The sequence below is a fragment of the Leucoraja erinacea genome, chromosome 3, assembly GCF_028641065.1.
Source record: "Leucoraja erinacea ecotype New England chromosome 3, Leri_hhj_1, whole genome shotgun sequence".
Lineage (NCBI taxonomy): Eukaryota > Metazoa > Chordata > Chondrichthyes > Rajiformes > Rajidae > Leucoraja > Leucoraja erinaceus.
The window spans coordinates 100,348,427-100,376,037 of record NC_073379.1 but is presented as its reverse complement, the minus strand read 5'-3'; the positions used below and the strand labels follow the sequence as shown (position 1 = coordinate 100,376,037).

At 42.1% G+C, this 27,611-nt stretch overlaps 1 protein-coding gene across 1 annotated transcript in view; it reads left to right on the top strand.

Annotated features, from left to right (window-relative positions):
- The first annotated feature begins 1,054 nt into the window (after positions 1–1,054).
- lnpep (leucyl/cystinyl aminopeptidase) overlaps positions 1,055–27,611 on the top strand; it is a 107,751-nt gene continuing 81,194 nt past the window's right edge. The window contains exon 1 of the mRNA XM_055633288.1: positions 1,055–1,451. Within this exon, the coding sequence (XP_055489263.1) occupies positions 1,430–1,451 (22 nt within the window). The 5' untranslated portion in view covers positions 1,055–1,429. The remainder of the gene's footprint in view (positions 1,452–27,611) is intronic.

Sequence of the window (27,611 nt, the reverse complement as noted above, 5' to 3'; positions counted from 1 at the left end):
TGGGGGGGGATCCCGTGCTCAGGGTGAGGAACTTTGATGTATTCCCTCCCATCTTGACTACCTGGGGCCTGGCGGTGAGAAAGTCCAGGACCCAGGCACACAGGGAGGTGTTGAGCCCTAATTCCAGCAGCTTCTCAGCAAGTCTGGTGGGGACTATCGTGTTGAAGGCTGAACTGAAGTCAATGAACAGCATCCTCACATAGCCCCCCTTCTGGCTGTCAGGTGAGAGAGAGCGGTGTGCAAGACCTGGGAGACCGCATGGTCCGTGGATCTGTTCGGATGGTATGCGAATTGTAATGGGTCCATGTTGCGAAAGGCGCAGATGTGTTTCTTGATCAGCCTCTCGAAGCATTTCATGACTACCGAGTTATGCCACAGGCGCCTGGTGTCCTGCTGCTCCATCTGTGACTCCATCGTGACTCCGAAATATAACAACAAACCCAATTCCGCTGGTTCCCAATTCTAGAAATAGCCACTAAATTGCATTTATAGAATACTTTAAGGAAGTAAGTTTATTGGCCAAGTATTCACATACAAGTTAGCTGTTGAGTACGACGGGCCTTTTCTGTTGCTGAGTCATTTTGTGGATGGGGTCAATCAAACAAATGCTCTTCCTATAAAGTGGTCAAGTGAAAGCAGGGTCAAGTAAGTTGAGAGTTGTTTGGTAAATTTACAGCTAACTACTATAAGATAACATCTCTATGAATACATTGGCGCAGCCTCGACTCCCCTTAAATGTGTCTTAACCCATCACATTCAGTGTGTGGGTGTTGTGTGGTTCTCTGTGTGTTTTGTGTGTTGTGTGTGTGTCCTGTGTTTTGTGTGTGTGGTGTTGTGTGTGTGTGTGTGTGTGTGTGTTCCCTGGTGTGTGTGTGTGTGTGCATCACATTCAGTCTCTCTCCAATTTGTGGAGGACTAAACAACTCTGCTGACATTAACTGTCAACTGGGAATAAATGTTGTTTTTCATGAGCGGCAGAGATGTACTGAATAAATGGAATGACTCGCTAACTGAACTCTTGTTTTGACAGAACATTGTTTTTTTAGAAGGCAGAAATGATGTTCAACTTGGTAGCCGACTGAGTGACGAGGATCTGCAACACTGGACAGTTCGTCAATCGACCCATAGAGTCTTCGCGGCGCAGCTTCCGAGCACAAAGGAGTCAAGAGAAACAGATAAAGTGAAGATGGTGAACTACGGATTTTCGTGAGGTGGTGCAATTTGGAATGAAATGTCCGTGTAAATAGGAAGGTTTTGTTTTTGGAGAGAGAGAGAGAGAAAAAAAAAGATTTGCTTCTTTTCTCAAAGAGAATGCGTGGCAGAGTGTGAAGCTCGCTTTAGTTGTTGTGCTCACCCCGAGGCGCTCGGCGAGGAGTCCGGTTCATTGAGCAGAGCAGAGCCGCAGGAGCGAAGGCCACGGCCACGGCTGATGGAGTCGCACTCGCAGAGCGGTGAGTGCAAGGGGGCGAATGTCGGCTGTGTTGAAAAGTTGGGAACAACTGTAGTGGCAGGGACACTGTCCAAGTGATGGAGGAGAAGGAGAAGGAGCAGGAGAAGGGAAGGGTAGGGTAGGGAGCTGGAGGGGGAGGCAGCGGCAGCGGGGCAGTGCCGGTGGTTTGTTTGCCCGTCCCTACAACGCCTGCTCCCTGCCTTCAGATCCAAACCACTGCGGTTGTGCTTTCCGTGGCGAAGTCGGTCTGTTTGAGCCTCTGTTGGGAAACGCAGAGACAACGCGTTCTGATTCTTACTTAATTCGGTCTAATCCTTCAGTTCTAACAATATGAGGGTATATATAACGTCGCCCTTTCCAGGTCCGGGGGCGAGTCGTTCCTCTCACTTTCTGTGCTGTGCGGTCCAGAACACCAGTAACCAACACTGCGCGGTGTTTATTCTCAGAACCCTGTTTCACATCTCCTAAAAAAACCCCTCCTATTTCCCCGTGATCTGGCCATGCGGGATCAACCAGCCGAAATTACAAAATAAATGGTAGTCTGTTGTAAACGCCTCTAAATCCCCGTTTATCGGTATGTTTCTTAACCGTTCAGTTTCGATATTGTATATTACAGTATTGGAGACGCACATTGTAATTTGATCTCCTTCACCATTTTGCTAATCTCAGGTTGCGGAGATAGTTCCTTAAATCGGAACAACGAGTGGTTTACATGAAGATTTTCAAATAGGGACCACAGGGCGTACCTAATGGGAACATGTTTTAAAATTCGCTACGTTCTTTTTGCCAGCTGAGACCATTTGTAACATAGACTGAGCATTGTGTTGCAAAACATTCTCCATTTCCTTATTGTACAATTCATAACTTGGCTTGGCGGATGGGCAGGGAAGTGACAATAAAAATAGATAGAATCTAATGGAGAATTGTAACAATTAAACCATTGTACGGGTTGGCAAGTGTAGGTAAAGTTGAGGAAACAATATTGGTTATCTGGGCTGAGTTATTGCTCACTGTCTGTAAACATTGTGCGTTTTATGATCTAAATAAACAAAGAAATCAAACAGCAGTACGATTTATATTAAATTCTTGATTAATGCATTGACTAAAACGAGGAATTTAGACAAAAAATTAAAACGGTAATATTAAATTAAACTTGTAATGCTGCCAATTTTGAAACATCATTTAGGATTGAAATGTTTTTTTTTGTTGGTTAACTACACCTGCTGTAGCTTGATTTGTTTTCCCTTGCCCAGGGAAAGATTACAAGTGCAGGTGAACAGATGTCTTGCACGTTACTTTTGTCTTATTTGCGACTGTGTGTGATGGAAGGAGCTCCAGCTATCTTGTTTGAGAATGTTTAATTCAAGGCATGCGCTCTTGTTCCACAAATAGTTATCTTACTCTACTACAATTATAAATTGTATTCATTAATTAATCTTTAAAAAATGTTTCAATTTTAGAAGGGTTTATTGAAATGTTTTAATGTTAGTTGCCACTTGGTAGAATCCAGAAATGCATGTTGGGTAATTGCAGATCTGTGGACCTTGATACAACATGTAGCCTCAGCAAAGGACCAGAGGTAAATTAATAGCAATATTTGTGTCTCCTTTCCACTTTACCTGCTTCCTTCATGAATCATGCAATCAAATATGTTTACTCAAGATTTGTCAGGTCTCTTTGTTCATTATTTTTAAATGAAAAATGTAACGTGGACCTCCCCCCGCAAGTCTTATTTGGAAAAACATGTTTTTTTGGTTTTCTACTATTAAACTTGAACCTAGCAATGAATAGTAACAGCTGAATTTGCATTTATATTCACTTTTTAAAGAGTCACAAATAGCTTTCAAAATATCAACATGTATGACCATTTTGACAGTTGCATGGATTGGGAGTAACATTGTGAATATTATTAAATCATTTTCACATTAGTTATGCTTTTTAGTCTCTTCCTGTTGATTAATCTTTCATTTTTGTTTGTGTAAATTTGCTAACATTTCTTGAGATAATTCACAACTGAAACAGAACTACAAACCAAACAATGTCCTAAATAAACAACAGTGATTGCTGATCTATGAACCATGCGTGGCAAATGTTGATATTGTGTCTGGTGAAGCAAGCAGTGAAATATTACTCCGGATACACACAGTCAAACGTTTGCTGTTCCATCATTTAAAATGGGGGTTGCAACTAAAATTATTGTTTAACTGCTCATTTCCTTATGATTTCAACTTGTTTCGTTGGTTACTTTTTGAGTTGCTTTCATGAAGCGTTAGACTGAAACTAAAAAACTAACGAATATAGTCAAATCTTAACTACCACTGGACTTTGCCTAGTTGAACAGCATGGCCTCATTCTGTCTTTGTGGCCTGTTACTACCACTTTTTGTAACCTTCTTTTGTTATCACAGCACAAATGGTAGTCAGGTATGAGAATCCCAGTGTTGGGAAGGAGGTCGGGGTTAGTTGGTATTTTTCTCTTCTATTGTCCAAATGTTTCTCCTCCTCAATCTACTTTATCTCAACTCCATGGACTTCATTTGTCCTTTACACAGCACATGCTTCCAGTCTCCACACATTCACTTGCCTGGAGACAGGAAACCGACTGCTCATTAGCATTCTAAAAGACAAACACTATGATCACATCAAAACAAGCTTTCACAAAAGAAAATTAGTAATCCATAACCGCCAATATCCTTAAACCCTTTATAAAAAAAAAAAAAAAGATCATTATTAACCATATAACCATATAACAATTACAGCACGGAAACAGGCCATCTCGACCCTTCTAGGCCGTGCCGAACACATAATCTCCCCTAGTCCCATATACCTGCGCTCAGACCATAACCCTCCATTCCCTTCCCATCCATATAACTATCCAATTTATTTTTAAATGATAAAAACGAACCTGCCTCCACCACCTTCACTGGAAGCTCATTCTACACAGCTACCACTCTCTGAGTAAAGAAGTTCCCCCTCATGTTACCCCTAAACTTCAGTCCCTTAATTCTCATGTCATGTCCCCTTGTTTGAATCTTCCCTACTCTCAGTGGGAAAAGCTTTTCCACGTCAACTCTGTCTATCCCTCTCATAATTTAAAAAACCTCTATCAAGTCCCCCTTAACCTTCTGCGCTCCAAAGAATAAAGCCCTAACTTGTTCAACCTTTCTCTGTATTAAGAAACAATTAAAAAAAAAATATTCTCAATTGTTCCTATCTATCTCCCCAAATTCACAATTTCAAATTCCTAGTATTAATGTGTACTAATCCCAAATTAACATATTTTTCTGCTATATTGGCATCTCCAATCTCATTTTAACACTTTAACCAAGATGCCAGTAGCATGCAGGTCTCTTTTTGAACTTGGTTCAAAAGATTAGAAACAGGGAAAAAACAAACTTAAAACATCGATAAGACAAAACAAACTGCATATTTGCATCTCTCCTCTGTTTAAGTGTTAAAAGAAAACAAAGAATAAACAGTTAATTTCTACATAAATAGATGAGCATATCCAAAGAACAATGGAAAATAAAATAACTGTGTGGCTCCAACCCCACGCAATTGCAACTTCTTAAAGAGACACTACCTATTAAAACATTTTTTTCTGTGACATTCACTCACAAGTTGTCACACCTCATGCAATATGCTAAATCTCACAGATATTCACACACTTTAAAACAATAACATTCTCACTCAGAAGGAACACAATTATACACACCTCAAGGCAATTATTCAAACTCTTAAAACTTTGATACACCCAAATACGCTCATAAGCTTGCCCACCATTCCACACGTGATGTACTGAATGGAATTATCACAAAGGAAAATGGGCATCACAATTAGGTTTTGAAATTGTAAGGTGTATCTCCATTTTTTCCCTCCTTACCAGCATTCGTAAGGCAGTGTATATAATATAAAAGAATGGACAGAAAAACATCAGTTACACAAACTTGTCCGAGAGGGGCGCGCCAGAGGCCCATCAAAGAGTCAATGGCACAGCCCTCACATTTCCAAAAATCGCGTTGCGAGTTAGAGGCGTCCCTCTGTATTAACTTTACATCTCCCATGTTTTGGCAAAGCTGTTCTGTCTACTAGAATCCTTAGTTCTGTGGGGACCAATGTGCAGAAGGGCATGACAGCATGATACCGTCTCAATGATGCTCTGGCTCTGCATTGTTTAACTCTCTCACTACTGCATTCATTCCTGCTCTTCCTTCCTCTTCTGCATCAGCCTTTTCCCTTCTTTCTCATCTTCCTTTTCCGTATCCAATTCACCATCAATATCACTTTCGTCTGGGGATGCCCTTCCCTGAGTGGTGGCTGGGAGCATCCCCCCCCGACCTTTTTCTCCGGGTCCCCCCCCCCCCCCCCCCCCCTCACTGTCGCTCTATGGGATCTTAGTTGGGTAGTTCCTGCTGCCAGGGCATATAGGGGAGGTGGTCCACACTATTCCTGACTTTGTTCCCCATTCCACCCTGAATTTGCTCTTCCCCCCCCCCTCTTCCATAAACAGGGTCACCGGAGTTATTTCGTTTGGCACCTTTTTTTTCTTTTTTGTTATCAACTGTTGCTTAATTTGTGATTCAATCAGGCCTTTTCTATTTCGGCCTTTTCCTGTTGTTTTATCATGCTAATGACATTATGTTTGTAACATATCGCAATTTTTAGGTATAACATCTTTTTCATCTTTTCTGCCTTTTTAATAGTTTCTACATTCCATGTTCCTCCGACAGGCCAGGATTTATCTCCCAAACGTTTGGTTAGCTTATAAATTAATATTGTATAGTCTTTGTTACTTTTAGGATGCAAATAACACATATGTTGGATGGGCGTTCCCCTGCCACTTTTATCCAGATTATTTCCCATAGGTGTGAGTCTCTTCTCAGCCCGGCTACTTTGTGAACGACAAACTTTTTTAGTTTGCGGAGCCAATTGCCAACTACTTTCCCAGTAGCAAAATACCTTACCAACTACTCTCCTAGTAGCAAAAATGTATTACTTTATGACAAACCTTTTTAGTTTGGGAGTGACTCGCCATTGAGTGTGGCTGCCTCACCTGCAGCTGTTCATCATTCTTCACCCTTTTTTTGTTATTTTTAGTTTGATAAAAAGTTTTGTTCTGGAGGCCTTTTAGTCTTTTTATGTGAGGGATGGGCGGGGGAAGGGGGAAACCATTTTGCTCCGGAGTGCCGACTTTAACATCGTGGAGCTGTGGTCTGTGGAGCTTCCAGCTGCGGCGGCGCTGACTTTATCAATGCGGAGCCTGGGATCTCTCGCCAAGGTCACCGGTGTTGGAGCTCCACCCAGCGCGGCCTGTGGACTTGGGGAGCCGTGGTCTCCGGGAGGAAGCGGCCGTTTCGGAACTCCAGGCCGCTGAGAGTGTTCTTCTGTTCCGACGCCGGAATTCCATCATCTGGCGAGAGGGCCTGAAACATTGGGCCGTCCGTAGCAGTGACTGTGGTCCGGGCCTCAATAGGCCCAGACCACGGGTGAACATCGAGGAAGTGGACTGAAATTTGTGGGCTTCCCTCACAGTGGGAGACGGTGATCCCGCTGTGGGGGATGTTTTTTATGTTTAATGTTAAATTCTATAATATTGTGTTTATTTTATTTTTGTGCTGCAATGGCAATTGGTGTATGTGACAATAAATGTCCTTTGTCCTTTTGTCCTTTGTTTGCTTTATCCAATTGCCGACTACTTGCCTTGTAGCAAAATCTCTTACCAACTACTTTCCTAGTAGCAAAATACATGAATTTACGACAAATCTTTTCAGTTTGCTCTATCCAATCGCCGACTCCTCTCTTGGTAGCAAGATACATACACAATTGGTCTTACCGTTGTCTGTATTACGGACCTCAGCGGCGAACCAGATCGACCTCTGATGAATGACCACAGATATTCCCGGGAGTTTCTAAGGGAGTCGGTCTCAAAGGGTCTGTATTAGAGCTCAGTTTTCTCCCTGTCCGATCCCGTTCACTCTGCAGCCTCTTACACAGTCATCTGTTGATGGTCCCAGCGAGGTCCTGCAGACTATACGGCAATGATAAGGTTCACTTCTTTAAAAACAGACAACTCGCAAAAACGTTAGATAAACCAAGTCAAGCTTTACTGATCATCAGCCGGAGGAAGTGATGGGACTACACCAATAAGCAACAGACACTTGACTTCCCCACGCCAACATTTTAATGACCAAAGATTTGCACGGTGTTTTATACTGTGTCACTTAATCACATTCCAAAGATGGTCACAAGATGCAGCCAATAGACATCACTATAGGACGAGTCTGAGCTTGTCTCTCTTAACAATTGGTAGACACATTTCAACGGCACCGGTCATTGTCTCAATATACATCAACCTGAGACTAGCCTGGGCTTGTCTGTCTCTCTCTCTCTTTTCTTCTTGAGCTAGCTTGAGAAGATATATAAGCTACAACCTACAGTCAAATATTCTACCATGTATCTTTTATATATTAAAAAGCATTTAACCTTTTCAGTTTCTCATCGCATCTCCCAAAGATGTTTGAATAAATTTACACTTGTCTTAATCATACTGAACCTTGCAAAATCCCATCAGAAAATGTTATCTCTGAAAAGCTTTATTTGGTCTTGGAGCTAGCCATAGTGGACATCCTGTGGTTTATTCTGATCTTATTTATTTTTCTATCATGTGGCACATTGTTTAAGGCTGTTTAGAAAGTTTGAAATCTTACACCCAATATGTTAACTTGAGTAGCATAGCTAAGATTAACAGACGCTGGAAATGTTTGGCAGATCAATTCTTGCTATTGAGGGAGTACAGCGTAGGTTTACAAGGTTAATTCCCAGGATGGCGGGACTGTCATATGCTGAGAGAATGGAGCAGCTGGGCTTGTACACTCTGCAGTTTAGGATGAGAGGGTATCTCATTGAAATGTATAAGACTCTTTGAGGGCTTGGACATGCTAGAGGCAGGAAACATGTTCCCGATGTTGGGGGAGTCCAGAACCAGGGGCCACAGTTTATGAATAAGGAGTAAGCCATTTAGAATGGAGACGAGGAAACACTTTTTCTCACAGAGAGTGGTCTGTGGAATTCTCTGCCCCAGAGGGCAGTGGAGGCAGGTTCTCTGGATACTTTCAAGAGGGAGCTAGATATGGCTCTTAAAAATGGTGGAGTCAGGGGATATGGGGAGAAGGCAGGAACGGGGTACTGATTGGGGATGATCAGCCATGATCTCATTGAATGGCGGTGCTGGCCCGAAGGGTCGAATGGCCTACTCCTGCACCTATTGTCTATATCAGAAAGTGATTGAGGGAGGGTAATAGTTCCAAGTTGATAACCCAAATCTGCCCTTGTTGCTGCTTGAAAAGATTTAATGACCAGTTGCGCTGAAGGGCCTGTTTCCATGACCTTCTATGACCTTAGACAAATAAACTTTCACTTAATTTACATTATTATTTCCCTACCATCAAGATTAGCAGCCTGGCTTTCAGTTAAACATGTTCTGAAACCGTTAAATGCAACATAATATTTGCCGTCAGTCTATCCTCTGGCAATACTTTTCTAATAAGCTATTAAGTATGTGTAACAGACCTCTGTTTTCACTGGAATCATTTAAAATGCATGGATCCAGACAAGATTCATTTTCTTTGATATTTATTACTTTATTTCATATTCCGCCACTTTTCATTTTAAATGTGGTTTTACCATTTTAATTTTCAAATGTCATGACTGTCTGCTCTCTCCCGCTAGGTAACTACTGAATAATTCCTTCATTTTACAATTGTGGCTTGCGGTTTTATCCTGTTAATTTGTTCTTGGCCCTCATTGCGCTCATATTTTCCTTTTCATTATTTTGTTCTGATTCTTGAACACTTTGTTTAATTCATCCCCTTTGCCTGGTTAAATTGTTTTGATTTTTTTAAGCTCTCAATTTTCTCCGTTATCCATTCCATCTTCAGGAAATGTATTGAGGTTCAATTTCTTTACTTGCCTTTTTTATTTTTATTTTTTTTAATTTTCTTTTATTAGAAGTTAATACAATACAAAACAATACAGTGGTACCTAATTTTAGGTGCCAACTATGTCATAACCGTAATACATTCTATGTACAACCTCTAGATTTATGTTTTTGACAAGAAAGGAAGAAAAACAAGAAAAAAAATAGAGAGAAGAAAAAGAGGAAAAATAGATAGTAGAAAATAGAAAAACTTGAAGTGTGTATATAAGAAAAGAAAAAGTAGAAGTAGGAGAGAAAGACCCTTAAAAAAGAAATTTTCAAATCTTTATTCGGAGATGTAAATCTATCCACGACCTACTTGCCTTTTAACCTTTTCTTCATCTTATTAATTAGCATTGGTGCCTGAATCATGTTGAGCACTTTCATTCTGGCAAATGTTTATTTTTCCAGCTCTTTGCCAAACACTTTCAAACATTACCTACTGCCATGTCATGTTGACACATTATTGTTTACTGATATTGTTGCCCATTTTAGTTTTTTTAAATTCTCAGCCATCAGAAACGCCTTTTCTCCAATGTAAAAGCAAATCATGAAAAATGTTGGAAATATGAATTAAAAGGAGAATTATGGAAATGCTCAACTAGCCACACAGCATCTATGAAGAGAGAAATGGTTAACTTTTCAGGTCAAAGTCCTTTGAACAGAATTAGGAACTAAGAATAGAATTATGAACTCTTTCTAGTTGTAATTAAGGTCATTGACCTGAACAATAACTATTCTGTGTAAGAAGGAACTGCAGATGCTGGTTTACACCGAAGATAGACACAAAAAGCTGGAGTAACTCAACGGGGCAGGCAGCATCTCTGGAGACAAGGAATGGGTGACGGTTTGGGTTGGGACCCTTCTTCAGAATAACTCTATTATTCTTTCTACCAAAGTTCCTTGACAGTATTCATATAATTTTTAATTTATTTTCGTCAACCAGTATTTCCTATGTTTTCACAATTGTTGGGTCAGATTGTACTGAGGACAGCCTGCTGTCTGCCAGCCCACATTAACCTGATCTGGTTAAGAAGGGCATCCCCTATTCCCATACCTTGCTGCTGTTAAAGGTCTTTGGTCCATTTTTAAATGCCTCTGATCAGTCAAAATCACCTTAAATAGTTTTTTTTTTTAAAGCCTCAAAATACAAGAAACAAATGGGGGAAAAAAACACAAATGAAGCATTTCAAGTTCAAGTGAGTTTATTGTCATGTGTCCCTGATAGGACAATGAAATTCTTGCTTTGCTTCAGCACACAGAACATAGTAGGCATTTACTATAAATGTGAGGTTATCCATTTTGGTGGCAAAAACGGGAAAGCAGACTATTATCTAAATGGTGGCCGATTGGGAAAGGGGGAGATGCAGCGAGACCTGGGTGTCATGGTACACCAGTCATTGAAGGTAGGCATGCAGGTACAGCAGGCAGTAAAGAAAGCGAATGGTATGTTAGCTTTCATTGCAAAAGGATTTGAGTATAGGAGCAGGGAGGTTCTACTGCAGTTGTACAGGGTCTTGGTGAGACCACACCTGGAGTATTGCGTACAGTTTTGGTCTCCAAATCTGAGGAAGGACATTATTGCCATAGAGGGAGTGCAGAGACGGTTCACCAGACTGATTCCTGGGATGTCATGACTGTCTTATGAAGAAAGACTGGATAGACTTGGTTTATACTCTCTAGAATTTAGGAAATTGAGAGGGGATCTTATAGAAACTTACAAAATTCTTAAGGGGTTGGACAGGCTAGATGCAGGAAGATTGTTCCCGATGTTAGGGAAGTCCAGGACAAGGGGGAAATCCTTTAAAACTGAGATGAGAAGAACTTTTTTCCCACAGAGAGTGGTGAATCTCTGGAACTCTCTGCCACAGAGGGTAGTTGAGGCCAGTTCATTGGCTATATTTAAGAGGGAGTTAGATGTGGCTAAGGGGATCAGGGGGTATGGAGAGAAGGCAGGTACGGGACACTGAGTTGGATGATCAGCCATGATCATATTGAATGGCGGTGCAGGCTCGAAGGGCCGAATGGCCTACTCCTGCACCTAATTTCTATGTTTCTACTACAAAACAGATCAATGTGTCCATATACCTCTACTTTTTGCTTGGTGTTGATGTTCCGGCCTCATTTTGATGGCTGAGTGATTGAACAAAGTCATTCCACCCTTCAACTCAGTATGTCAGTCCTCTGTCACCTTCAACCACACTCTTCCTTGCACTTTTTTGTGCAGATATGCTGGTGCTGTAGATGAATCGATCTTTGATCAAGACCAAGATTTAGGTTCTCTCTGGAACTACATGGCAGCATAACTTGCCTCAATACGGTTTGAAGCATATTATCTGTCATCACTGTCTAGATGCCCTATATCTCCTGTCTAGTTAATTCTTCATTGCCCAATCCTGCAGTGAATCCTCCCGTATTGGGTATCATTGCTGTCAGGTTAGAAAGGGGTACATTATCCCATTTACATGGCCAGCTAATTTCAGGGTAAATTGCAATCTTCCAAAAGCAACAGTGATGCTGCCCAGAAAATCTGTTTTAATAGTGGAGATAAAAATATTTCCCAGACTATCTGGGATAATGTTCCAACTCTTTGCAACAGCGTACAGGATTATTTATGTCCCCTTTAGAGGGCAGGCAGGGCCTCTGTATAATGTGACCTCCCAAGAACAGTTATGTGTCTGGAATGTGACTTGAACTCTGAACTATTTGACTTGCATTAGAGAATGCAATCGACCGACCCACAGCTCACACACATCTTTAGTTTAGAGATACAGCACAGAAAAAATGCCCTTTGGCCAATTGGGTCCACACCGACCAACATTCCCCGCACACTAACACTATCCAGTGGGGTGAGGGGAGGGGGGGCTCTCCTAAAGTCTACAATCAATTCCACTGTCTTAAGAGCATTGAGCTCTAGGTTGTTGCTACGGCACCAGGACGCCAGCTGTGACACTTCTTGTCTGTAGGCAGATTCCTCCCCATCCTGGATCAGTCCAATCAGGGTTATGTCATCCGTAAACTTGAGATGCTTGACAGAGGTGTCTGTGGAGGTACAGTCGTTGGTGTAGACCGTTCTCTCCCATCTCGACAGCCAGAAGGGGGGCTACGTGAGGATGCTGTTCATAGACTACAGTTCAGCCTTCAACACGATAGTCCCCACCAGACTGGCCGGGAAGCTACTGGAATTGGGGCTCAACACCTCCCTGTGTGCCTGGGTCCTGGACTTTCTCACTGCCAGGCCCCAGGTAGTCAAGATGGGAGGGAATACATCGAAGTCCCTCACCCTGAGCACAGGATCGCCCCAGGGTTGCGTCCTCAGCTCCCTATTGTACTCCCTGTACACACATGACTGTGTGGCTAGGTTCAGCTCCAATTCAATAATTAAGTTTGCTGATGACACTGTGGTGGTGGGCCTGATCTCAGACAATGATGAGAGGGCCTACCGGGAGGAGGTGGCTGATCTAGCACTCTGGTGCCAGGATAACAGCCTCCTCTTGAACATCAAAAAAACGAAGGAGCTGATCATGGACTTTAGGAGGGCACATCATCCGAGGACGTACACTCCATTGAGTATAAATGGGGATCCTGTGGATAGAGTGAACTGTTTTAAATATCTGGGAGTCCACATCTCTGAGGATATGACATGGTCATCACACGCCTCAGCACTGGTGAGTAAGGCAAGGCAGCGCCTTTACCACCTCAGGCAATTGAGGAAATTCAGAGTGTCTCCGAGGATCCTCCAGTGCTTCTACGCAGCGGCGGTGGAAAGCATCTTGTCCGGGAACATTACCATCTGGTTCGGGAATTGCTCTGCCAAGGACAAGAAGGCTCTGCAGAGAGTAGTGCGTTCGGCCGAACGCACTATGGGAACTTCACTCACCCCCCTGCAGGAACTATACAACAGGAGGTGCAACTCCAGAGCAAACAAAATCATGAGAGACCTCTTCCACCCCTGCAACGGACTGTTCCAGCCGCTACGGTCAGGCAAACGCCTCCGTTGCCATGCAGTGAGAACGGAGAGGTTGAGAAGGAGTTTCTTCCCAGAGGCAATTCGGACTGTAAACGCCTTTCTCACCAGGGACTAACTGTACAGAACGTTTTTTTTCCTTCTATTATTTATTATGTAAAATAATATGTGTGTTATGATTGTGTTTATAATTTGTTGGGTTGTTTTGTTGTTCCGCGAGCATTGCCACTTTCATTTCACTGCACATCTCGTATGTGTATGTGACAAATAAACTTGACTTGACTTGAGAGAGAGTAGAGGAGAGAGTACGCAGCCTTGCAGTGCTCCTATGCTGAGATGTGCTTCTATCTGAGATGTGCTTTCCCAGCCTCACATGCTGCTTCCTGTCTGTCAGGAAGTTGGTGATCCACTGACAGAGGGGTTCAGGCACAGTCAACTCGGAAAGTTTGTAGTGTAGTAGCTCTGGCACAATGGTGTTGAACGCAGAGTTAAAATCAACAAACAGGATCCTCGCATAGGTCCCCTGCTGGTCTAGGTGCTGCTGGATGAAGTGCAGGCCCTGGTTGACTGCATCATCCACAGATCTATTGGCCCGATATGCAAACTGCAGAGGGTCCAGCAGGGAGTTTGTGATATTTTTCAGCTTGGCCAGCACAAGCCTTTCGAGTGTCTTCATGACTACATAGGTCAGTGCGACAGGCCTGTAGTCATTAAGACAAGTAATCCTTGCCTTTTTGGGTACAGGTGAAAAAGGTTACTTTTATAACAACTAAACAGGTTTGCTTCTTAATAAACAGACCACACAAACGTTTGGTAGACCAGTTCAAAACTTTACTTATTATCGGCCGATGGAAGGGAGGAAGAACTCTAGTCAAGTGACCAATATAGACACTTCACTGTCCTCAGTCCACTTCCCTGAACAACAGAATTACATTGTTTTATATAGTGTTTTTTTTTTGTCACCTTAGCACATTCCACAGACATTAGTCGTGGTCAGAGGTACAGGAAAATAAAGGTTTCTACCGAATGCATCAAATCAAAGGCATTTTGTCACATGGTACGATATATTAAAAACATTGGCCATTTTGTATTGCCCCTTGAATCTAGTTTCCTCTCTCGTCACCTCGTCCCTCATAAACATCCGACACTTGGTGTAAGGTATTTAACTCTCAAATACATCAAAGGCATTTGCCAAAATCCCTTAGATCAATCTAGCTTCACCTCTCTCATCACCTCCTCCCTCATAAACATCGGACACGGTGTAAGGCATTTTACCTCTCAAATACATCAAAGAGATCTAGCTTCTTCTCTGCTTCCTCTCTCGTCACTTGGGAGACAAATGTTATAGTATTCATTATCTCACACGCCCCAACCTGAGGCAAGCCTAATTCGTGACTAAATATAAGCTGTAAGCTAGACCAGGAACCAATTTAGTATCTTCTTATATTTTTAACTTAATTCGGACTGATCACAGGGACAATAGTGGAGACTTTGGAGCAGGCAGGGATAGCCGATGGAAAATTTGGAGCAGGCAGGGACAGCCTATAGTAAGTATGGCAAGTATGATTTGTGATGTTTATTTTGCTAATTTTGATCAACTGCTGAGAATGGTAATGCAGGTGGTAGAATGTTTTGTATACGCACATTTGCTATTTATCATAGCCTGGTATCCTGACTCGAATCATGATTTTTAATGCACCCAGTTCACATCACAATGGATGTGTTATGTGTTTAGTCATCAAGCTATTGCCGGACAAGGAATGGAACTGAATCGTAAACCAAAGGACAATTCTCCCATTCTGGACTGTCAGTGAAGGTCTTTTATCGGAAGAATATCCAATGCAAAATGGTTAGTTGTTCCTCACATGTTTGATCATGAGATTTTTCTTATCTTTCTAATTTATAAGGCACAGCGCTTTATGTTAAAAAAATTAAGCTTGAATGTTCAGTATAGAGGAAGTTGCTATAGATTACATTTGTGTCGTGTGGCTGACATTCTGTGGTTGTAAATGGTGTTTATGCTTCTTCCTGTATGTATGGAAACCTTGTTATGCTACTATGTTATGAGCTATGGTGAAGCTCCATAATCTGTAAACTATCTATGGGATGCCTTTTTATACAGAATATAACTCAAACAGCAAGCACCATGCAGTCTAGACACCATCTAACGCAAACTTATTAGTTTGTGATCCTGTCCCAAAGTAATGAGTTGCAACTAATTGTATGTTCTTTAAAACTAATAATAGAAGTGGAACATCAGGCCCTTCATGGGGCCTCAACTTTTATGTGTCATTTCTCTAACAAACAAAAATATATCTCCACTTTAAATACTTATGATGATCTAGCTTCCACTTGCCAAATGTGCAGAGAATTGCAAAGATTCAACATCCTCGGCAAGCAGAATTTTCTACCTACTTCAGTTTTAAATGCCTGGCTCCTTATGGGACTATCCCAACATTTAAGAAACAGTTAGACAGGTATATGGTTAGGACAGGTTTAGAGGGATATAGACCAAACGCAGGCATGTGGGACTAGTGTAGCTGGGACATGTTGGCCGGTGTGAGCAAGTTAGAAACATAGAAATTAGGTGCAGGAGTAGGCCATTCGGCCCTTCGAGCCTGCACCGCCATTCAATATGATCATGGCTGATCATCCAACTCGGTATCCCATACCTGCCTTCTCTCCATACCCCCTGATCCCTTTAGACACAAGGGCCACATCTAACTCCCTCTTAAATATAGCCAATGAACTGGCCTCAACTACCTTCTGTGGCAGAGAATTCCAGAGATTCACCACTCTCTGTGTGAAAAATGTTTTTCTCATCTCGGTCCTAAAAGATTTCCCCCTTATCCTTAAACTGTGACCCCTTGGGCCGAAGGGCCTGTTTCCACACTGTATCACTCTGTCCCCTTGTTCTAGACTGTCTCTCCATTGAAAACATCCCAATGTCTATCCTCTTGTGATCTTGTATGTTTTAATAAGATTATCCCTCATTCTTCTAAACTCCAAGGAATACAGGCCCAAGCTATTTAGTCTTTCTTGGTAAGACAATCCCCTCTGCCCAGGATTGTCATATATATTGCATTCAAGAGTTGGTTAAAAGACTCGCTACAGTATGCACCATATTTCAATTTCAAGCTGAAAAAACCATTCCGTACTAATGGGAGGGGGGATGCGATACTCCCACCTCACCAACCCCCCCCCCCCCCCGTTCGTTATGCTCCCTCGGGCTTTGTCTCTCACCCTGACGTTGGTTTTTTTCTTGCTTTTGCTCCCGTAAATTTCATTGGGATGTTTCCCTTCACTCTTTCACGGTGAAAATTAGCTAATTAGGTCAGTCATGTAACACATGTTTAAACAACTGTAAATTCAGAAGATAGTTAATATAGTTGTCCAAATATCCTCAAACTATTTGTCTTTCAGAATAAAATGTCACTTTCTGTCCTTGTCTTAATCCATCTGCTCATCATAGTTTTTGGAGTTTCTGTTGAGGATGGAATCATGTTAATGGACAATATTCAGATTCAAACTTTATAGTCATTGTGCAGTGTACAGTACAGAGACAACAAAATGCAGTCTCCCTAGTAGAGCGACATAGAATAATGAGCAATAAATAAATATATTTACGTGCATACATTCGTAGTAGTGCAATTATTATTATTTTTTTCCCTGGTGGAAGGAGTGTCCGGGGGGGGGTGGTGATTGGCAGTCACCGAGGTACGTTGTTGAGTAGTGTAACAGCCGCAGGGGAGAAGCTGTTCCTCGACCTGCTGGTCCGGCAACGGAGAGACCTGTAGTGCCTCCCGGATGGTAGGAGGGTAAACAGTCCATGGTTGGGGTGAGAGCAGTCCTTGGCGATGCTGAGCGCCCTTCGCAGACACCGCTTGCTTTGGACAGACTCAATGGAGGGGAGTGAGGAACCGGTGATGCGTTGGGCAATTTTCACCACCCTCTGCAGTGCTTTCCGGTCGGGGACAGAGCAGTTGCCATACCATACTGTGATGCAGTTGGTAAGGATGCTCTCGATGGTGCAGCAGTAGAATCTGTTCACCAGGATCTGAGGAGACAGATGGACCTTCTTCAGTCTCCTCAGGAAGAAGAGACGCTGGTGAGCCTTCTTGACCAGAGTTGAGGTATTGTGGGTCCAGGAGAGGTCATCGGAGATGTTGACCCCCAGGAACCTGAAGCTAGAAACACGTTCCACCTCTGTCCCGTTAATGTGGATGGGGGTGTGCGTGCCGCCTCTGGACTTCCTGAAGTCTACAATGAGCTCCTTGGTCTTCTTGGAGTTAAGGGCCAGGTTGTTGTCGGCGCACCATGCTGCTAGGAGCTGGACCTCCCTATAGGCCAACATGTTCTAGCTTGATTCATCAATGCTGTAAAATTCATATTTCTATCATGAGAAAATAATTTATTCTCAGAAAATTGGATCATTATATTACTTTGAATTAAACATTTATTTATGTTAAGTCTCAAAGTACCTTGTCTGTATGACTTTAAAAGTTGTGAAACTCGTCTCCCTATTGATAAAGCAAGTAAACTTGACATTTCTTTCATTGATACAGAACATCGTAAGAGTCTTTGTATATACAAAGTGGAAAAATACTCTGCATGTTTTGTAGTAATCTAGAGTTCATATACCTATGGTTTCCAATGTATTACATGTATTGTTAGTGCTTATGTGCTCGTTTGCAGATTGAATTTCATAATAAATGTTATTTGAACTTTTGGAAAAATACCATGAATGAAGTGGATACAGGACAGATCCATTTTTAACTGGGACCAGGCTTTGTGCAAATAGAGAGCCATTATCTTTTTTTAAAAGAGCAATAAGGTCATTGCGATCACTGGTAATTAGAATAAGTACAGGTAATAAGTTTTTTAGAAGTGAGGTTGCCTCAGCCTGTTAAAGTGTTAATGAATGGTGTGATGCAGATTTATTTAGTACTTAATAGACTCCAAACAGATGAAGCAATTGGAAAGTTGGCAACCCTCTGGTTCTCTGGGCCATGGGCAGCAGAATCCATTGCATTCAAAGGTTATTTATTGGTCACATACACCTAGGTGTAGTGAAATGCTTCTTGCCAATGCAGCACATAAAGAAAGAATACAGACATGACGATAATAAAGAGATTTAAACATGAGAAACATCCCCCCACAATGGTTCCCATTATGAGGGAAGGCACAATGTCCAGTCCCCATCCCATGTCCACCCATAGTCGGGCCTATTGAGGCCTCCGCAGTTGCCTATGCGGAGGCCCGATGTTCCAGGCCCTTCTCGCCAGGTGATGGTGCTCCGGCGTCGGGAGAATCCTCTCAGCGGCTTGGGACACCTGGAACGGCCGCTTCCTAACTGGAGACCACGGCTTCCAAAGCCGACAGGCCGCGCTGGACGGAGCTCCACCACTGGCGATCTCAGCGAAAGATCCCAGGGTCCCGATGTTAAAGTCAGTGCCTGCGGCTGGCTGCTCCTCAGATCCGCAGCTCTGCGATGTTTTACTTGGCGGTCTCAGCTCACTGGAGTTCCAGCGCGGCGACCCGGGCAAGGCATCTCCCGCTCCGCTCCGCGATAGGCGCTCCAGCGCTGTGCCGATGCCGAGGTTCTGGGCGGTCCCCTCAGGAAACGCTGCTCCAGGCCCGCTGGTAGGCCACGGGGATGGGTCGAAAGTACAGCCACCTCTCCGACCAGGTAGGGACCCTGAAAAGTGGTTTTCCCCCTACCCCCCCCCCACACATAAAAAAGACTAGAACTCCAAAAACAAAACACTAAAACTCACTAAAAATTAAAAAAAAAAAAGAGTGAAAAACCGAACAGCTGCAGGCTGGGCAGCCATACCATACAGGACGGCGCCCCCTAACGATATTAGCATTGCCACTATGCTACTGCTACTATTAACCAGGACGTTATCTCTAGTTAGGTGAAAAATGCAGAATAGTATACAATAGCAGATATGCCTAAAGAACTGGCATATCTATTTGGGGAAACCACAACACAGACTACGATATAGTGAAAACAGCATACTGCCAACAATGCTTTTGAGTCTTACGACTAATGGACTAGATCAAAGCTGTACATTTCTGCCAACACCAAGTGAAAATCTGAGAACCCAGCTGTCATGCTCAAGCCATTATATCCAAGCTGGGCCAAATCACTAGCCATGTTTTCCAGTGCAGTCATAAAGTTGGATCTACTAGAGACAAAATAGAAAATTGCCTTGGTTGTAACGTCTTCTGCTTTCACATCTCATTAAAGTCTTGGTCCAAATGTGGACAAAAGATATATATTTCCAGAGATGAAGCATTGATTGGCACTGACTTGGCATCAATGAAGGTAAAATTGATGGTAACAGAGGGGAATTCTGCTCAGATTGGAGTCACAGCTACCTTCAAGATCATGGTTGTGAAATGCCAATCACCTCGGATGTAAGGAATTCTGGTATTGGCATCCTAAGCTTGTGTCCCAAGCCATCATCTTATTCCACATTAGTAATTAGCATCATGAATGTATTCAAAATAGGTCGACCAATTGGCCAAAAATGATTGGGAACTAATTAATTGAATTTAAGATCTTCTGATTGTAATGCCTGCAATCACGTCTCTTGCCTGTCGTCTCTTAGTCCTCCTTCTGTATCCAGGGGATTGAAATTAATTGTGTGTAAGCATGCTGTTTAAAACTAGAATTAGGAGAATTTGGAGTTTAACTAAATTACAATAACCTATTTAATAATTGACATTACAATTTCAAAAAAGGGCTGTTTTGAGCTAAGTGCTGACTTCTAAACGTTCAGAACTAAAAGGGAAAGCCACAATGTAAGTATTGTAGGCTATACAAATCAATGCACACACATACAATACATTATTAGAATTGAATTACAATAATTTGGAGTGGTCCTTCTAGAAAAAGTTTTATTCTATGGTTAATTGGATGGTATTTAGTATTCTGCCCATTTGTTGTTGAGACTAAGTTGGTCCAGTTCCAGATCAGTCATCATGCTCTTAGAGTTTTGAGGGCTGCAACGTGCTGCAGCTTGCAACCTTGCTTGAACTCATTAAATGCACTGATGCATGTTTTTTCCCATTTAAAAACCTCCTTCCCATTGTCATTTGTTAAACCAAAGCAGCAGTGAATATAAATGCAAATATCGCCAACCTATGAATAAATGTTCAGTCGTACATATTTAGTTGTCTGCAATAATACTATTTAAACTCTCATCCAGAAATGCATATTTCCTGTCCCTTAGCAAAATGACTTAAATTGCCCAATAATAGCTGATCTCCATATGTTGAAAAATACAGAATTGACGACAGTGGCCTGGTCTACTGAGTGGATTTTCCAGATTTTGAATGATTTACAGCATTCAAGCTGAAGTATTTGTTCCAATCTATTGTTTGAGGAGATAAAATATCTGCAGGAGAAGTGATGGGAATGGACTGGTTGAGATGTAGATTTAGGTTTGACAGTTGTGCAAATTGAATTGGATAAACATATGAAAGAGCAAAAAATTGTAAGAAATTATGAGTGGAAAAATCAACTCTGCCTTATTATCATTTTCTCTAATTTATAAACAGCAATTTTCTCTAAATCTGCATAATTTTTAAATTGTGTTAATTGATGTTGGCTGCAGCAATATCACTGGGACCGATTCCCTTCTCCAGCTGTTGATTCCACATAGCCTACTGCACTCAGAACATTTCTAATGTGTCTATTTAATTAAGTTGCTGAAGTGAGGAAGCACTGCAGTCATTTTGACTAAATTAAGCAGCAGTCATTTTAACGTGAAGCACCACATTTTTTTTTTAAAGAAAAGGAGGAGAAAATGAATAATGTGACAGCATATTCTTAAGTCTTCAACGCATTAGTATTTTGCTCAAATTTGACGGGTTTTAAATTGTCAGTCTGTAATGGAATTAGCTTCTCATAATTAATTGTTTCAATATTTTATGGTTGGAAACAGCAAAAAAAAAAGATGGTTTGCTAAAAGCAAAGTGTAGAAGGAAATAAACCAACTTGCAAATATGACATAATGTACGCCACACTGTATTAGCTACAGCATCTGCATCTGAGCTGCAAATTGCTTGAGAACTACACCTATTTTTTTTTCTCTCCCAGGCTTTCATTTTGTATTTAAATATTGTTCCTTTACTGGCTGGAACTTGGGTATAACGTTGTGAAAATTATCTGATTTGGGAATCTCTGGTTGGTTGGTTGGTTCAAAAACAACTTGGAGAATTATTGCCGTTTCAGTTATCCCTTTCATTGGAGGCTATTGTGATCGTGACTTTATGTTGACACAATCACCATTTTAAGGTAGAAAGACACTTTGACCAGATTTTCTTTTTTTTTGTAAGAGATGAAACAAACTTAATCAACTACCATTCAGCACAAATGTGCAATTTGCCAACTATATGCCATCTGAAACTGTTAAATACCTAGTATGACTTTTAGTTCCCATTTTACTGGAGGAGAGGACATTTGAAAATGGAAACTGGAATATTGTCAGCTAATCAATTCAAGTTAGGAAGCAAAGTATATTAATGATCAATTTAACAAGAGTGTAATCAAAGCAGTAGTAAAATAGTATTTTTTAATACCATGGAATAGCATTCTGAATGTGTGATTGGATGGAAAGTCTGAATTTCAATTGGCATGTGTCTTGTTTTACTTTGGGTGTGGAAATTTAGTAAATGATCTCTGCATTCAAAGTAAGGAAACAAAGGAAGCAAAAGCATATTAAGCTTAAAGGTAGACACAAAATGCTAGAGTAACTCAGCAGGTGAGGCAGCATCTCTGGGGAAGGAATGAGCGACGTTTCGGGTCAAGACCCTTCTGGCTTAACCTGAAACGTCGCCCATTCCTTACCTCCAGAGATGCTGCCTCTTCCGTTAAGTTACTCCAGCATTTTGTGTCTACCTTTGATTTAAACCAGCATCTGCAGTTCTTTCTTACAGCATATTTAGCCTTCTAGGGAGTTGGTGGTATGGTGGAAAATATCCCCAGTATGTTTCATTATTGCAGAGACAATGTTGCATTGGTCAAAACTGCAGCATTTCCCTAGTCGTGCATCCTGTGATTTCAGAACATGCTTTGCCAATAAAGGCACAATTTTTTTTTTTACTGAAGTCAAGAAGGCCATTTACTTCAACTACAGTGAAAAGGGGAAGTACCAGTATATATTTAAAGCATTTTAAAATATTTAAGCACATACAAGCCATTTAACAATGTATTGTTCTTTCAAAATACAGTCCCTTGTGAGGGGTGACATAGAATCAGGAGATGTAGTCAGTATGGATAGAACTGAGGAATTGTAAGGGTAAAAATACCCTAATGGGAGTTAACTACAGACCCCTCAACAGTAGCCTGGATATAGGGTGCAAGTTGAATCAAGAGTTAAAATTGGCATTTAGCAAAGGTAATGCTACGGTTGTTATGGGAGATTTCAACATGCATGTAGACTGGGTAAATCAGGTTGGTACTGGACCCCAAGAAAGGGAGATTGTGGAGTGCCTCCGTGATGGATTCTTAGAGCAGCTTGTACTGGAGCCCACTAGGGAGAAGGCAATTCTGGATTTAGTGTTGTGTAATTAACCAGATTTGATAAGGGAACGAGGTTAAGGAGCCATTAGGAGGTAGTGACCATAATACAATAAGTTTTAATCTATAATTTGAGAGGGCAAAGGGTAAATCGGAGGGGTCGGTATTACTGTTGAAGAAAGGGGACTATGGAGCCATGAGGGAGGAGCTGGCCAAAGTTGACTGGAAAGATACCCCAGCAGGGATGAAAGTGGAACAACAATGGCAGGTATTTCTGGGAATAATACAGAAGGTGCAGGATCAGTTCATTCCAAAGAGGAAGAAAGATTCCAAGGGGAGTAAGGGGCAACCGTGGCTGACAAGGGAAGTCAGGGACAGTATAATAAAAGAGAAGAAATATAACATAGCAAAGATGAGCAGGAAGCCAGAGGATTGGGTAACTTTTAAAGAGCAACAGAAGATAACTAAAATGGCAATATAGGGGAAAAAGATGAACGAAGGTAAGCTAGCCAAGAATATAAAGGAGGATAGTAAAAACTTCTTTTGGTATGTGAAGAGGAAAAAACTAGTTAAGGCCAAAGTTGGACACTTGAAGACTGAAAAAGGTGAATTTATTGTGGGGAACAAGGAAATGGCAGATGAGTTGAACAGGTACTTTGGATCCGTCTTCACTAAGGAAGACACAAACAATCTCTCTGATGTAATAGTGGCCAGAGGATCTGGGGTGACGGAGGAACTGAAGGAAATCCACATTAGGCAGGAAAAGGTATTGGGTATGATGGGACTGAAGGCTGATAAATCCCCAGGGCCTGATGCTCTGCATCCCAGGGTACTTAAGGAAGTGGCTCTAGAAATCGTGGATGCCTTGGTGATTATTTTCCAATGTTCTATAGATTCAGGATCAGTTCCTGTGGATTGGAGTGTAGCTAATGGTATCCCACTATTTAAGAAGGGCAGCAATGAGAAAACAGGGAATTATAGACCAGTTAGCCTGACATCGGTGATGGGGAAGATGCTGTAGTCAATAATAAAAGATGAAATAGCGGCAGATGTAGATAGCAGTAGCAGGATCGGTCCGAGTCAGCATGGATTTAGAAAAGGGAAATCATGCTTGGCTAATCTTCTGGAATTTTTTGAGAATGTAACCAGGATAATGGACAAGGGAGAGCCAGTGCATGTAATGTACGTGGACTTTCTGAAAGCATTTGATAAGGTCCCACATGGGAGATTAGTGGGCAAAATTAGAGCACATAGTATTGGGGGTAGGGTGCTGACATGGATAGAAAATTGGTTGGCAAAGGAAACAAAGGGTAGGAATTAACAGATCCCTTTCAAAATGGCAGGCTGGGTACCGCAAGGCTCGGTGCTGGGACCGCAGCTATTTACAATATATATTAATGATTTGGATGAAGGGATTAAAAGTAACATTAGCAAATTTGCAGATGACACAATTGAATTGAATAACCTTTAATAATCCTTTACAGGAAATTACAGTGCCACAACAGCTTCAAGACAGACATAACACCACACATTTCCACAGATAGCTTCCATACTTAATAAGTTAAAATACAATGAATTAATACTAAAAAAAAAAATCATCCAAAATTATTTTTGTGCATTATAAAACCTTATAGCAGCTGGTATACAAGACTTCCTATATCTCTCCGTTTTGCACATTGGTGCAATCGGTCTCTGACTGAAGATGCTGCACTTGATCACCTTCAGGGCGTGGAGTGGGTGAGTGGGGTTGGTCATTATTGAACCTAGTTTGTTCAGAGTTCTGGCCTCTGCCACCTGCTGGACCGTTAGTTGCTCAGCCCTGACCACTGAGCCGGCCTTCCTGATCAGCTTGTCCAGTCTGTTTTTGTCCGCTATGCGGGCGCCTTCTCCCCAACAGGCCACAGCAAAAAACAGAGCACTGGCCACCACTGAATGGTAGACACTGCACAGTAGGGGTTGGCAAAGGAGACTCCCGAGCTTGCTGGCTGCCTCTGGCAGGAGACGCCCAAACCTGCTGGCTGCCTCTGCTAGGAGACGCCCAAACCTGCTGCTTACCTCTCTCAGGAGACTTGTGAGCCTGCTGTCTGCTTGCATCGCTTCTCAAGAGAAGCTCGAGCTGGGTGTCCTTGGAGTTCAGTTTTGTTTATTGTCAGGTGTTCCAGGGAACAGCGAAAAAATGTTTTGTTGCGTGCAATCGAGTCAGCAGAAAGACAATACATGATTACAATAATTGGAGGCAGACAATGCAGTACCACTACTACCGCTCTGGGAACCTTTCTGCTTTGGTGGAAACCGCAGAAGCTGGAGCGCATCCTGGACTAGGAAGGCCGCCTTTTAATTTGAGAATCATTGAATATTAAACATAGAAAACCCAGAAAATAGGTGCAGGAGGCCATTTGGCCCATTGAGCCTGCACCATCATTCATTGTGATCATGGAATATGATCAGCTGATGGCTGATTATAATGATGAATATGGCTGATCATATTCTGCTGAAAGTTATGCAGATAAACGACTTACTGAGAAAAATGCCACGCTGTTCTTAGACATTACTGCATTGCTCACCCAGGTTTCAGCTCAGCATTTCAAAGCATGTTCTCATTTTGTATTCAGGGATTACATGCCGTGCTAAAACTTTGCTCCCCACCAGCTCATGGTACACCATTACATTTAGATGAGGTGATTACAAGTAACATTAGCAAATTTGCAGATGACACAAAGCTGGATGGCAGTGTGAACTGTGAGGAGGATGCTCTAATGTGGATAAATGTGAGGTTATCCATTTTGGTGGCAAAAACGGGAAAGCAGACTATTATCTAAATGGTGGCCGATTGGGAAAGGGGGAGATGCAGCGAGACCTGGGTGTCATGGTACACCAGTCATTGAAGGTAGGCATGCAGGTGCAGCAGGCAGTAAAGAAAGCGAATGGTATGTTGGCTTTCATAGCAAGAGGATTTGAGTATAGGAGCAGGGAGGTTCTACTGCAGTTGTACAGGGTCTTGGTGAGACCACACCTGGAGTATTGCGTGCAGTTTTGGTCTCCAAATCTGAGGAAGGACATTATTGCCATAGAGAGAGTGCAGAGAAGGTTCACCAGACTGATTCCTGGGATGTCAGGACTGTCTTATGAAGAAAGACTGGATAGACTTGGTTTATACTCTCTAGAATTTAGGAGATTGAGAGGGGATCTTATAGAAACTTACAAAATCCTTAAGGGGTTGGACAGGCTAGATGCAGGAAGATTGTTCCCGATGTTGGGGAAGTCCAGGACAAGGGGTCACAGCTTAAGGATAAGGGGGAAATCCTTTAAAACCGAGATGAGGAGAACTTTTTTCACACAGAGAGTGGTGAATCTCTGGAACTCTCTGCCACATAGGGTAGTTGAGGCCAGTTCATTGGCTTTATTTAAGAGGGAGTTAGATGTGGCCCTTGTGGCCAAGGGGATCAGAGGGTATGGAGAGAAGGCAGGTACGGGATACTGAGTTGGATGATCAGCCATGATCATATTGAATGGCGGTGCAGGCTCAAAGGGCCGAATGGCCTACTCCTGCACCTAATTTCTATGTTTCTATGTTTCTATGCTATGAGAATGCAGGGTGACGGACAGGTTGGGTGAGTGGGCAGATGCAGTTGGATAAATGTGAGGTTATCCACTTGCGTAGCCAAAACAGGAAGGAAGATTACTATCTAAATGGTGTCAAGTTGTGAAAAGGGGAAGTACAACAGGATCTGGGGGTCCTTGTTCACCAGTCAATGAAAGTAAGCCTGCAGGTGCAGCAGGCAGTATAAAAAGCAAATGGCATGTTGGCCTTCATAACAAGAGGAGTTCAGTATATGAGCAAAGAGGTCCTTCTACTGTTGTATAGGGCCCTAGTGAGTATTGTGTGCAGTTTTGGTCTCCAAATTTGAAGGACATTCTTGCTATTGAGGGAGTGCAGCGTAGGTTCGCAAGGTTAATTTCCGGCAATGCAGGACTGTCATATGCTGAGAGAATGGAACCGCTGGGCTTGTATACCCTGGAATTTAGGATGAGATGGGATCTTATTGAAACATATAAGATTATTAAGGGTTTGGACGCTAGAGACAGGAAACATGTTCCCAATGTTGGGGGAGTCCAGAACCAGGGGCAATGGTTTAAGAATACGTTAAGCCATTTAGAACAGAGATGAGGAAAAACATTTTCACACAGAGTTGTGAGTGTGTGGAATTCACTGCCTCGGAGGGCGATGGAGGCTGGTTCTCTGGATGCTTTCAAGAGAGAGTTGGTAGAGCTCTTAGTGATAGAGGAGTTGAGGGATATGGAAAGAAGGCAGGAACCGGGTACTGATTGTGGATGATCAGCCTTTGAATGGCGGTGCTGGCTCAAAGGGCCGAATGGCCTACTCCTGCACCTATTGTCTATTGTCTATATGCACTGTGGGTTTTATTTCTCCAGAATTAAGCTTACAATATGGTCTGTGATCAAAGATCTTGCTAGTTAAAAATACAGTATTATGGAAAATATATTTGAAAAGCCATTGTGGTCTTCTACCCCATATCTTCTATGACATAGTACTGAATAAGCATAACATTTGCAAAGAGAGGATCTTCTAGCAAGCTGTACAATATCAGTTGTGAAATGTGTTAACAACATTAATTATCAGTTTAGAAAGGGGTTGCAGTCTACAATGTAGCTGCAGCTGGATGCAT